General features: G+C 43.2%; 1 protein-coding gene across 6 annotated transcripts in view; it reads right to left on the bottom strand.

Annotated features, from left to right (window-relative positions):
• Positions 1 to 13,897, bottom strand: part of rbms3 (RNA binding motif, single stranded interacting protein) — a 146,025-nt gene that overhangs the window by 86,209 nt on the left and 45,919 nt on the right. For 5 of the 6 annotated variants that reach the window (XM_085900734.1, XM_085900737.1, XM_085900736.1 and 2 more), the window contains 2 exons: positions 9,498 to 9,655; positions 1,770 to 1,828 (listed from right to left, as the gene is read on the bottom strand). In XM_085900734.1, the coding sequence (XP_085756860.1) occupies positions 1,770 to 1,828; positions 9,498 to 9,655 (217 nt within the window). The remainder of the gene's footprint in view (positions 1 to 1,769; positions 1,829 to 9,497; positions 9,656 to 13,897) is intronic. The other variant, XM_085900738.1, reaches the window with a different exon arrangement.

The following is a 13,897-nucleotide window of genomic DNA, read 5'->3' as shown; positions in this document are numbered from 1 at the left end:
GAGCACAGTACACCTCAGGCAGTGCGGGGGTATGATTAGTCCGTGCCCGCGTGTGTGTGTGTGTGTGCGTCTTTGTGTTTGAGTGCGTGGGAGAATTGTATTACATGGTCTTGATGTGCAGTTTTTGTGATGTGGTACTTCAAGCTGGGCTTCAAACTCTGCAGCAGTAAACGGCCTGAAATAAAATGTCAAGTAAAAACGTGTGCACATGGATGTGAGGAGGAAATGTCACTTTTAGCACTTTATATCCATTCAAATAAATTGAATTTTGCAATATATTGTGGTGAATGGTTGTCATTTTAAAGTTAGACTAAATGCTAAATGTTGATTGGTCATACGCGTTTGTTATTCTCCTAAGACTCATGGCTGAGTGACACCACGCAGCAGTTCCACACCGGCACTCTTTTGTCTCAGTGAGCACAAGTGAACTGAAACAGGAACGAATCAGTTGGCCAAGTGATTTTCATTTGGCACGTTCACTCAAAGTTGCGTTCATTTGAACAAATGCTCCACGCTACCCTACAACGTGATTGATCATGTCATTTTCGCACATTGTTCATCCTCTTTGCTCCGGGAGAGAAAACAGCTGAGCATTGAGGAAATGTAGTTGTAACTGCTTCAGCCGTTGGAGATGACTGTCAAGGGCCATGAAATTTCTGACATGCAATAAATCCATCCGAGGGTCTGAGCACCAGCCAGGAGGGCCAATCGCTCCCCGCAACCTCGAGAGACACTAACGAGACTCGCAAAAGCCCTAACGAGTGACTCGGACAACTCAGAATTAACTGTGGGTAGAGTTAAAAAGCAACTTTGAGTTCTGTTTCGATTATGAAGCGTGCAAAAAACGCTCTCCCTTTACATAATGTCACCTCTGTCCGCTACCCGCTCTCATCCTATCCCCTCCTAAAATATGCGTGCTTATAGTTTTGCTTCCTGTCATCTCAGCAGTCTTGCATTCTGGGAGGGTGACTCATGGGAAAGCAGAGAGGAGTAAAACTTAGGTCAGCTTGAAATGGAGAAGGCTAACCTGTGATCGAGAACAAGCCATTACCTCATCCTGGAAATAAGTCTCCTTCACCTCTTCTATCACTTTTTTTGCTGTTGAGACCAATAAAATTCCACACTGCTAGAAACTGCATCTCAGATTGTCCTCCCCCCCAACACACAGCATTTCCCCCATTTTCTTGTCTCCTAAAAGGCAGCGGGTCTTTTCAACAACATTTTGACCCCCAAGCATACATGGTAAGATAAACTCAAGTGTGGGTTGAAGTTCACTTTTGGAAGGCCGCCCTTTTGCGACACGCACACATAAAGCAATTATTGAAAGATAGAACGTCAGTTGCTCTTAAACAGTGCCGCTTGATACCTCAGGGCAAGTAGCAAAGCCGTGCACTCACCCCAATCACTTTTTTTTTTTTTCTCCCCCAGCCCTCAAGACCAAGCTGACTTGCTACCAGCTAAACACACGAGGAGAAAAAGCCTACGGTGGCCAGGCCGAGGCCATTTGGTTTGTTTGCTCATTAATTGCTCTTGTACTTGAGTATGTTGAAGCATATCTGTGTGTACAATGTCTGCTCCAGAAACAATTAACCATGAGGCACAACTATTAGAAGTGTATGTACACACCATTAAATGTGCAAACACTAATGGAAAATTCCACTAAATGTCAGCTAAATCATGTCCAAATGAGATGTTACAGGGAGCGTGACCCGGATCACAGTAATATATGAAAATGCTCCTGATATTTAGGGTATGGCAAAATGACCTACCTTTGCACTGGTTGGTGTTCTTATCCAGAATGGCCTTTGTTGACACTATCTTTCCATACCTGCAAAGACAAGAAAAACATGTAAACCCCAAAAAGCAACATTTGTTGACATCACAATTGCAAATTTCACACAGCTATGATTTGAACGCTGTGAGGGAGCTGCTCCAAGCATGTGAGCAATGTGCCGTATTTTCCTTTTGTTTTATTTTTGTGTGCGGAACCCCGCGGGGCTCAAGCGGCTATCCCTATTATGTCCCGGCCGGCCATTCAATGCCATCTACTGCCTCGGAGCACACGCTGCTAATTGAAGAAGCTCGCTAGGACGACAACATGGTGCCTGGCGTGGTGTTTACAGTCATTTGTTTAGGAGCAGGAATTGCAATGTAGCACTACTGTTAAAGGCCACTGAGAGAAGCCACTCGAGGTTAATAAGCTCAAGTATGGATGACTTCAAATGCACACGCTGCTCAATGACATTTCTGAGAATCGCTGAACAGTTTTCAAAAGGTCTAATACCATACAGGTCATGTGCAAGTTAAGTGGTTATATTAGGATCCAAGCAAATATTGGTTTTAATTCTGGACCTGAAAAATGTGCTTGTGTCAACGTGACATTTTGGCTTCCACAGAGTAACAATATGACTCCTTGGAGTCCTGCAGCTGCAAGGGCAGAAGGCCAGGATGCTTTTTAATATGCAAGATTTTACCTTGTGCTCACATGATTGTGAAAGCAGACAGATCATGTTTGGGAACAACAGAATGTATGCCTCTGGTAGCTTGTAGCAAGGTCCATTCTGACTTTGAGCTGTAACAAAGTCATCTTTCCGGATGCGCTTGCTTAGTTTGCAAAACTTGCTGAGCCTTTGCCAATACACACATTTACTTCTTGGAGACTGTTGGAGTTGTTTATTACACAGGTCCAAAGAAAGTGAACTTGCCAACTCTTGCCAAGGTATTTATTTATGTTGGGTAGAGATATCAATGTTGGTAGGGCAAAATGACTTTTTTCTTGCTCTTCAGCAATGGGATTGTTGCATTTTCTGCGAACCAGTCGGACTGAGTTTTCATCTTTTTGTTTTGATCTGGACGAACAAATACATTCCCATTTTGTGTACCAATTGAATTTGGTTCATCCTTGGATTTGTTTGAATCATAAAATGGAGGAAAACCTTGAGCAAGTCTTGTATCCAAAATTGCTTGACCTTACAAAGTTTGTATGCTGCTTGAGATAGAGTTCAATAGACAATATAACAAGAGATTTCGGATCACTCTTGCCAATTGGTTTTTGTAACCTTAGCTAGCATACAAAGCGCACCGTTAATGAATAGAGCATCTTCAAAATAAGCTCAACACTGGTAATCAACCACAAATATGGCCCAACTTTGACAGGCATAATTTGCCATAATGTGACTTTGGAAACAGATCTACAATATGTCCCCATAATGCGATGAATACACGCACGCACGCACACACACACACACACACACGTCGTGTGTGGAAAGAGCAGTGGTGCATCCCGGCCCATATTTCAGCAGTAGGGGATAATTGTGCCATTTCTCAACGAGTGGCGGGGACTCTATTTACTGCATGCTGCGGTGGGGTGGGTGGTGTTTCTGAACTGATGAGCTCCGAGAGCGAAAACTACCACTTCCTACAAATTCAGATACTGCATAAGTACACACACACACATGCACTCACAATCAGTGGATTGTCACTCTTCAGTAGATAAACAGGCCATCATGGTAATAGGCATCTGTATTTAGTATCGCAACACAACAGGAAATACAGGGTGGTACATGTTCCCAGACAATTCAGTGTACGTGCTTTTTTGCCGAGGTCATCTCGGATAGATTCCAGCTCACCCTTGAGCGAAATTTGTCTTGATTAAAATGCAGCCTAGAATAGCGCATAATATTTAATTTCCGGAATGATTTTTAAAATGCAGAATATTTTTCATTAATATTTATAAACACGGCATCGCCATTTCTTTGTGTCATTTCAAATCTGAATATATCCGTCCAACAAATGTCGTTTTAAATCCACATTTAGCCAGGGTATGAATAATTCCGGCCGTAAGTATACGTTTCAGCACGGGGATGCGGTTGTCATACATTTGCCGAAAGTATTACACACTATTTCAAATGCCAACTCATTGCTCCCTGCCTCACTGAATTTTAAGAGATGGCCCATCAATTTGGTCTGACAAGAGCACGGCTACGGGATGAAAAGGCAAGTGGAAGTAGGCGGCGGCCGCCCGGAGCCTCGTAATGGAGACATACAGGTAAGAGCGTGCTATGCACCGACGTGCGGCTGCCGACGACCCTGCCGGCCACTCGCTTTCCCGGATGGCAGGCCTGAGGGGAGCTTTGATGTGACAGAGACAGTCCCTGCGAAGCGTAGCTTTAACACCGTCATGCTGCGGCCGCTCGGCCGGCCAGCCGGCCGGGATGCGGGGCCTGTCTGGGCTAATCCTATTTCAATCACTCTCACGGCCTCTTATCTCTGACTCTGCTGGCCCTCAGCCCTCCCCCTCCTCATCCATCTTCTCCTATCTCCTGCTTCTACTCCTCTCTGTCTCTTTCTTATTATCTGTGTAAAATCGAGCATCGCTCCTTCCTGTTGGCTATCCTGGCGCTTTCTCCTCATGTCCGGCCGGGGGCAATCCCGCGCTGATCCGTACGACGCAATCGTGGATTAACCCCGAGATGGCACAATTTGCTGGGTGTTTGTTTGACAGCTGTCTGAATATTTCAAAATAGAACCCAAGTTTAGCCGTCTGGTGTTATGTTGAGGGCAGCTGGGATGCCACACGCAATTACTGAATGGAGAAGAAATGGTACAGGCTTACTCGATTTACCAGCGTCAGGGTAGAAAGAGTGGCTGGCTTTTTGCTTTCCGTGGGCAGGAGGAGGCTTAGATCGAATTACAACTTGCTACGCGGTCATCGCTGCATGCAGAAAAGTCCAAATTTGGACAGCGAGAAGGAGCGCAATCCTCAAAAGGGGCACAAAAGGGCAGACCTTATCGAGCTATCTGTCCCACAATTTAAGCAAATCCACTTAAGCGTTTCAAGAACAAGAGTACAAGAAAAGTGATGAAAGTAAAGTTTCAAGTACAAAAAGTGAGGCAGCTGGACACAATGGCACAAAGACAAATAAGGCGAGATGTTGGACACCTGGCAGAAGGCAGAGCAGCTGTTCACTCCACCGCCACAGAGCAGAGCTGACGTCATGAGTACTTCACGTGGCCTTGGAGCTGGTATTCATCCTCAAACATAACGCAGCGTGAGATCTTCATACCATCATGTTTGTGTTTCTCAATACAATTAGCCAACGTGTTACCTCAAACAAAACAAAACATGACTACTGTTGAAGACAACTCATGGTCTTGAATCTTACTTCTGGATCAAAACTTACCAAACTAAAACCTTATGGAAGATAGATTTTAAATATCAGCCCAAAGCTAAATCCATCGCTCCGCTTAGCCACAATCGATTGTTGGAAAGAAGGCTCGGCGTTTCGCCTGCGTTTGTCCAATAAAATGTTGCTTCCGATAAATGGACAGATAAACATCATAAAGAAGAGGAAATGGAGGATGGAAGGTGAGAGAGAAGGTGGCAAGGAGAGTGAGGATGGAAGTGACAAAGAGTGTTATGTGTGGGAGAGTGAAATGAAAAAAAGGAAGGTTGTCAGGGGAAAAAAATAAATAAAATTAACACGTAAAATGCTTTGGGTTCCAAGGAGAACAGATGCTTCTGCTCAGCATGTTGCAATCTGCACATTCCTTGAGCTAACTGTTGTATGTTTACACAAAAACAAAAATAATAATAAGTAACCAAGAAAAATATAAAGTAACACTTCAAAAACTAATCAAAAGAAAAAAAGGTAATACAGTAATATGGATGCTAAATTCATTTTGAAAATATATACAGTAAATATCTTCAATGAAGCCATCGTGCATATTTTGGAGCCGAGCTGAATTGAATCCACACAAGCACAGGGAGAACATAAAAGTCTTCACGCAGGAAGGCCGGCCGCAGCCAAGATTCCTCCCAATTGTGAGACAGATGTCCTAAGCACAAGCCACCATGCTGCTAAAATAATCAACTCACAAAATATCACTTCAATTGGTTAGTTTTACAAAGCGCTCTGTTCTAATCTCAAAGTTGCCATTACATTCTGCAAGCAAGCAAATCTGAAAAAAAGTGAGTATTTTTCGGACTAAGAATCATTTCATTGTCTTAAAAACAAATACGGTGAGGAAAACTGCAATAGCACTTTCAAAGTCATAATTCAACTTTAGGAATGTGAGTGTGTGTGTGGTCCAGTGATTCAGGTCCAGAACACCTTTTGCATGCACGCAGGCACGCAGGCACATCTCCCACTCTGTGGCTTTGTTTTTAAACAGAACCCACGTGTGGCATCTCTGATTACCAAGCAGCAAGTGTCAACAGTGGACCTTGGAGAGTCATTAGGAATAATCTGAGTATGCGGGCCTCAGCTCTCCCCCCGCCCCCCCAAAACAGGTGGTCCCAGGGTCACCCCTTCCTTCCTTTCCTACTTAGCATACCTCCGACATTTGTTGTCCAAACGTCATTCCGCCAACACACACGGGAGAGCTTATCCGGGCAATTGATGATGATTAGCCTTTGCTTTGGCTCACCTAGCAACTTGGATCAGCATCTGCCGGTGATTGAAAGTGCAAATCTGGATTGGGAAATTGGGTGAGGGGAAACTGACGGATAGGTGGGAGGAGCCAAACGAGAAGTAACGAGCATGTTTGGAGGAAGAGAAAGTGTTCATCCAGAAGAGAGCAAACTAAAATCCTTCTCTTTGGAACTTTCAAGATTTTGTCCAACAATCTGATTAAAAGCATGTTTAGATTCCACAACCAAAAAAAAAAAACAAGCCCCTTTAATCATTGAAGGATTTAATGGCTTGTAAAGTCTGCTTTACCCCGCCGAGTTTTGGGTTCTGCAATCTGAGTTGTACACTTTGGCATCCAAACACATTGGTTTGGACGGGACTAATGTTGAGCTTTGGTTTGGCCCGGTGCCTCAACCTGGCCAGTTGAGGCCAAGACATTTTTCTCACAGAAGTGCTTGTTCCGTAGCTCCTCGTTCAATCATAGCCAGGCAAGTGAGTGGGCCTCTGGCTATTTGGCTGTACAGTGCACCCAACAAAGCACTTTCCATTCCTTTGGCTTGTTTCTACACCAATATATCAGACTGGTGGCTGTGAAGAATCTCAAATCCATCCAGGTGCATAAAACAAAAAATAAGCACCAACCCAATCCATTTAATCACTCGTTCAACCGCCATCGAGTCATTCCAAACATTGCGAGAAGGTTGAAATAATTATACAAACACGGCTAAGACATTTATAACTGAGATGTCTTGATGCAGATTATTTCCTTTGAATAAATATCCAGAGTTTAAACAAACAAACAAACAAACAACAGATACTGAATGAAAAAAATAGTGTGAAACTCCATTTCAGCGGATCACGCAACAATAAGAGCGCACTCAGTAGAGACCAGACCTCGGTTGAATTGGTAACTGTTCACTTTTCAGTCCACAATATGGAGTGGGAATGACTCCATCATGACCTTTTTTTTTTCCTACAGGATGGCTTTGGCTAAAATGAAATTATGATACCGTGCTTGCGGTAAGTAAACGACGCATATTTTAATTATGAGTGTTGGATTTAATACATCATTTAGAAATTGAAAGGTATTTTCTTCCGAGAAGAAAGTGTGAACTTTAGGAGGCTAATGAAAATGTGCCAAGATTGTGGCAGTGAAAAATGACAGTTTGTAACAGGAGGGTGGTGGGAGTGGGGGTCCAACCGCAGTTTCAATGTTTTTCTTGGCATCTTACAAAGCCTTCGAGAGCAACAACATGGTCCGCTGTCAAAAATGCATCACTGCCATCGAGATAGTAGCAAATGAGCACAGCTTGGCTGCTTCAAAAATGTGGCACGCATTATCAAAATGGCAGACAAACCCGTGATCCTGATAAGAAAAAAAACGGCTAACTAATGTCATGGAAAGTTTTGAATATCCAAAAAGCTCAATGCATTCCATTTTTAGTCAGCATTAATGTTTAACATGGCAGAGTTGACAGTCTGGATATGTAGGCTGTTAGAGGGGGCACGAGTGGGGCTTACTCCAGATTCTGACCTTTAGTCCAATGCTACAATCCGCCTGTCGCTGGAACACTGCATGGGTAATTAGTTTCAGCGGCATTGAATATTTACTGGCACAGCACACCTCGGGCAACCTCGGGGGCACTTTGATAGAAAACACACACAGACAGAAAATGATGGGCTTGGGAAAAGATGAGGGGTCCATTGGAGGGCAGGATGACATCCATGGCAGGATGAATTGGAATGCAAACTGCCATCAATTTTTGACAGTCCAGGGGGGCATTATAACATATTGGGCCACAGAGTTTAAAACTTTTATAAGGCAAAAAACGGAGGTGGGCAATCAGGCTAAAGGAGTTGAAATGAAATATTGCTTGACTTCTAACATGGACAACATGATCTCATCTCACAATAATTGGTGAATCATTGACCACATGAACTTCCTGAATGTTTTTTTTTTTCCGGAAAGGATTATGCAACAGGACAGTCATTTTGAGGCCTGAATTTCACAATGGGCAGGCCTCGCCTTCCATGAATGATCTTGACCCTCTTAAATGTGAAGAGGCCTAATGGATCTGAAGAAAACTACTTGTGTGTGTGGAAAAAAGAGAGAATTTCATAGAGTGCCAATAACAGTCTGACTGTGTGTTTGAGCTTGATGAGGTCTTGGTCTGCAATTCCTCAGGGGAGCTGGTCCAATCTAGGATTTATTAGGCTTTATTGCGCTTTGTGCAGGCAGGTCTGTGCGATTTCTCAATCCAGAACATTTTTGGTGCGCAACTGTAAGAGTACCTCTAAAATCCACCAGAAATACTTGATCGCAGCGTAATTGGGTGCACACAGGACCGAACATGACCTTTTGTACGCAAGTCTGTATTGTGCACGACCTTTTGCAACTGTGTTGGTTGGTAATTGCGTTTTAGTTTGATCAAATTGGCATTTTGAAAGCTTAATTACATCTTGTGATGGAAACAGAAATGGCTTTCTAGTATGGGGACAACTGCGGGGGGTGAGAAGACAAAGGGGATCGTGCCATCACGTGTACGTATGTGACATTCATTAGATGAATCTTGCTATCTAGTTCATATTTGAGACGACTCTGTGATTAAGGGCTATATCGATCAATTTGACTTGGCTGATGAGCTTTGCTTAAGCAAATGTACCTGACAAGGCAAACTTTAATCATTAATAATTACCACTCACATTTTCTAGCCATGGTGTGGGAGTTATTTCAAGAGCTGTGGAAAATATGCTGAATTGATCAGCTCTCTGTATTATGCAGTGCAGTCCTAAGTAGGTGCAAATGTCAAACACAATCATAAACACAATGTATTCCCTCACAAAGGTGAGCATGAATATGATTGTATTTTGCCTGATTAAAAGCTACAAGTGTGCTGTATTTAATTTCATGGCGCCGAGACTGTGTTTAATTAAAAAACAGAGGCGCTCTATCCACTTCATCCGTTTAAATGGAAAGTATACACTGCAAAGCACAGCGGCCATACATACATAACAAAGACAAACGGGGTATCTGCGGCTATCTTGATATAGAAGGAAGTGGAAGTGTTCCCATGCAGTACTTACGGTTGACAGAGCTTGATGAGGTCCTGGTCGGTGGTCCCAGGTGGCAGGCCTCGGATGTACAGGTTGGTCTTACTCAGCTGCTCTGTCGCTCCCTGGCTGCAGCTGTTGGTGCTGGGGCTGGGAGGAGCCATGGGATGGGGGGGTGGAGCATAGGGCTGCTGGCAAGACAAGGCAACAAAAGAGACATGCTCAACAAATAGGAATCACAATCAACGTGCATGAAGAAAGGGGTGGGGGGGGGGGGGATCTGATAAATTCATCATAACCTGATTTATTTATTAAGTATACATTCTCTTGGATTAACTTTCCTTTTTGGCTTGCCATCACTGGTACCCATCTGTAGTGGCTTTTGGGGAAGAAAAAAAAAAAAAAATAGACCAAAGCGCCGTGGAACTTCCAGATGGCTGAACTTAAAAATGACAAAAACGTTTTTGTGTTTAGGGTCACGAGGACTGATCAAATCTGCGTCTGTTTATGTCCTCTAAAGTCTGATTTTTGCATGTGTTTTGGTTGACCTTGTGTCTATACCAAAAATACACACCACAAAAAGAGATTTTTTTTTCACAGTAAAAGAGAAATGGCGCTTACCTTGTTTACAGTTTTTGATGTCACTCCAGCCTTGAGAAAGGGCGAGTACGCTTTGCCGCAGCGCCTCGTGTCCTAGCCCTTTCCCTTAGCCCCTTCTCAAGGCTGGAGTGTCAGTCAAAACTGGCAGCAAAGTAACTGACATAAAAAATATTTTACAAAGAAGACATGATGAATGCCATACAGCCATATTGCCATATTCATCTTGTTTTTTGGTTTACTTACAAGTTTCTTTTTTATTCTTTGTTCTGAAAATGCGTATATATGCTTGAAAAAAAAGATGAACTGTATTCGAGGAAGCCCACACATCTGCCTCTGTGAATTTATGATCACGCTTCCTGTCAGTGTTGCCTCAAGTGGCGTTCCGGTCGACACACACAGTCGACGCTCCCGCTTACCCGAACTAGCGACCGATGTGAAAACTGCCACTAAACGGACTCTTACTGGGGTCACCCTGAGTTCACTGCTGCGAGTGCAATTTTTACTTTCATTTTTGAAAAAGTTTCTATCTTGACACTTTGCCAGCTGTAGGATAGGAGCTGAGATTGCATGAAAGATGGCAAGTTTCGAGTGAACCGCTAAAATCGCAATTGGCACGCAGTCAATGTGTGAAGCTCCTGTGTAAAAAGAAAGAGACCGTTTTTGTTCTTCTTTGTGAAGAAAAGTGTCCTCCTGATGTAGGATATTTGTTTTGAATTTTTGGGCCATTTACATTGAACTTGACTATATTATTGCACGTGGCCTGACTAACTGCAATATATCAAGCCAACCTTAGGAGTAAGATTTTCGAGCTCATTGCTATTCACATCTGCGCAGGAACACTGCACATACTGTCACCTACTTGGTGGCCACCAGCGATCAAAAGAGTGATTAAATGAAGAAGAAGATACGAAGAAACAAACCCTACTCTAGAATGATGGATGGCAAGAGGAGAGAAAACGGAGGGGAGTGCACATGACTAAATATCACCTCTAGTTAACCAAGTTAACCCATTGCCCTCCCCAGAGAGAAGCTTAGTAACCCACTGACTTCTTTACACACACACACATAAACTCACACACCATTAGCTCGCCATTCTTCCCCACATGTTAGCAGCGTTCGCTGAAGCATGGCTGATTTGATGCGCTATTTTAAGAGTGTGCGCCATGCCAGCGTGTCGCCTCCGAGTCCTCAGACAAAGCGCCGGCCGGGGTCCACCGAGCGTGAAGAGGGAGCCACGTCCATCAATGGATGGCCAATTACCATGCTGAGCAAAGTGGAACTAATAGTCAGCTTCTCACAGGGCGCACACACACACACACACACACACACACACACACACACACACACACACACACACGCGCACACTAGACCAACATGCAATGTCAAGCGATAAGAGAGAAATACACAAGGTATATGGAGATATTTTGTCTTGGGATGGACTTGAATGCTTTCATAAATCATTTGATTTGGATTATTGGATCTATTTACGTTGTCCCGTATTTTTCAGACTATAGGTCACACTTATTTTTTTTTATTTTCTCACAAATCCATTGTGCTTTATAATTTACTTTGTCCCATAATTTTCAGACTATAAGGCATTCTATTTTTTTGTCTCTCTAAAATCAACAGTCACTTATAATCAGGCAACTCAAATTTGGACAAAATTAAACAAATACAATTACTAAAAGTTTGACGTGTTCATTGATACTGCAGTGCATCTTATAATCTGAAAAATACAGTATATGACTTGATCAATCTATTTATAGCACCTTCCCCCTGGCAAAAAAATCCACCAGCCCAGCCGCTCAGTCGATTTCTTTTATCGACTCCAAATAACTAGACCCAAGTGTCTTCTTTTAAACATTCAGTCACTAATAGTCAATAATGTGTTTAACAGGTTGCAATCACTTTTAATTTCAGAGCCATACAACATGATTATTTGAAATGAGTTGTATAAATACGGCACTGCGCTCTCCGCAGATTCCACCAAATCTACCCATCAAAGCTGAAACACAAGACTACTCCTAACTTTGCCCAGCAAATTCCAACAGAAAAAAGGCGTAACAGCGCTGACTTTTACAGGCAGTGTAAAAGGAGCCTAAAGGTGCATGTAATCACGTTAGCATGCATAAAGTCTACCTATGCGTTCTCGTACCCGAGGAAAGATTGTCCACTGCAGCCTGAAAATATGATACAGCGTGACACAAACATAATAGCACACAAAGAGCAGATCTTGCACAAAGTTGCCGTTGGTGCTGAAGGTTAATTGAAAGCTTTTGCCTGGTTCTCACGCTTTCTTTGTTTTAAGCCCACTACGCTAGGCCCTCTTCCTCCTCCTCCTCCTCTTCCTCCCTTGGCTCCAGTCTTAGCTTGCATCCTGGGCTTTGGAATTCATGTGTCCCCCGCCCTATCGATTTGCTTTCATTTTTTTTTAAGGTCAGAAGCTGATTCTTACACAATGAGGCAGTGAGGGTCAAGTCAAGCCCATTACTTATATTGTTGGATGCGAGGGAAAGAGTAAGGTTATCAAAGGTTAAAGGGAAAAAAAAACAAGTCCCATGGGATTCGGAATGCATGTCGGTGGAATATGAACTCATGGGACATGCATACTTAAAGAACAGCATTTGTTTCCCCATTGGCTTTGCCTTTGGTTGAACATTTAGCACATTTTAGCATGGAAAATTTCATTTTGTGATAAGACCTTGTGTTACTGCAGCCCCCCCCAAACACACACACACACACAGACACAAAACATAAACATGAAAAATAAAACATCATACACAATTGATCCAAGGCCTGTGAATCACTCCGTGGCAAAACAAATGGTTTCAAAAGAAAATGCACTGCTTCCTCAAGTGTCTCTGTGAATATACAACTCAGCCAATACATAGCGCACACTAGATTTATCATACTCACTTAACGCACTCATAAATATTTCTGAGTATGTGACACAAGCTCTGAAGCTCTCCTGCATTGCTGGCTCACTAAATTAGAGCCGTGTAAAACATTGCGCCGGCCGGCCGCTTTAAAATACAGTGCGGCAAATTGGATCCCCAGTAAGCCTCCTTTGCGCCATGTCACAGCTGGGTAGGGCCAAGAGAGAATGGAGCTTTTTCTCATTTGCCTCCTGGAGAGTTTTGAAGTGTCATAACTGGCAATTCTCTCACACTTGCGACTTCTCACTCTCGCTCTCAAAATCTCTTATTCCTTTGTCTGGCCCTCCCTCCACTTTAGTCTCCAAAATCAATTTCCTCGCTTGCAGAAATTACCACTAAAACGTGCTGTATAAATTCAACATGTGAGACCTTTATTTATTCGATAAATTTAACTGGATCGGAATCCAGTGCTTGTCACCCGCTGGTCGGCGGCGATATTGCAGGTGGTCCGCGAAATTGGAAGTGGGAAATAATTGTAAGATTTTGAAAAAGAAATGATTATTTCGACTTGATTGATATTCCAGCTCATTTTGTATGGAGCGGAGATTCCCAAAACAGACAGACAAAAGGTATGATTGCAGTAGCTGGTGTAAAAGATGGGATGTACTGTAGCTTGCATTTCTCCCTTCCTCCCTGTACGGTTATAGCTCCGGGAGAGTCGACTGAGCATCAGCCTTGTAATTGGCCGTGATTTATAGGCGGCCATAGAAAGCCTGCGAGACCTTGCACAGCACAAGCATCAGGTCAGACAGGGCTACGCAGTCAATAGCACAAAACTGACCACTACATTCCTCCTCTAATCCAAAGCAGCAATTATTACACATTTGCTGTCTACCGTAAAGGCATAATGTCTCATTTTGCGCTGTATTTCTCCGCCACACGCGTGCTTGTTTACAC

This window comes from Syngnathus leptorhynchus, chromosome 20 (assembly GCF_054491065.1).
Source record: "Syngnathus leptorhynchus isolate UIUO chromosome 20, UIUO_Slep, whole genome shotgun sequence".
Taxonomy (NCBI): domain Eukaryota; kingdom Metazoa; phylum Chordata; class Actinopteri; order Syngnathiformes; family Syngnathidae; genus Syngnathus; species Syngnathus leptorhynchus.
The sequence above is the reverse complement of the archived record's forward strand: the minus strand, read 5'-3'. Positions and strand labels throughout refer to the sequence as shown.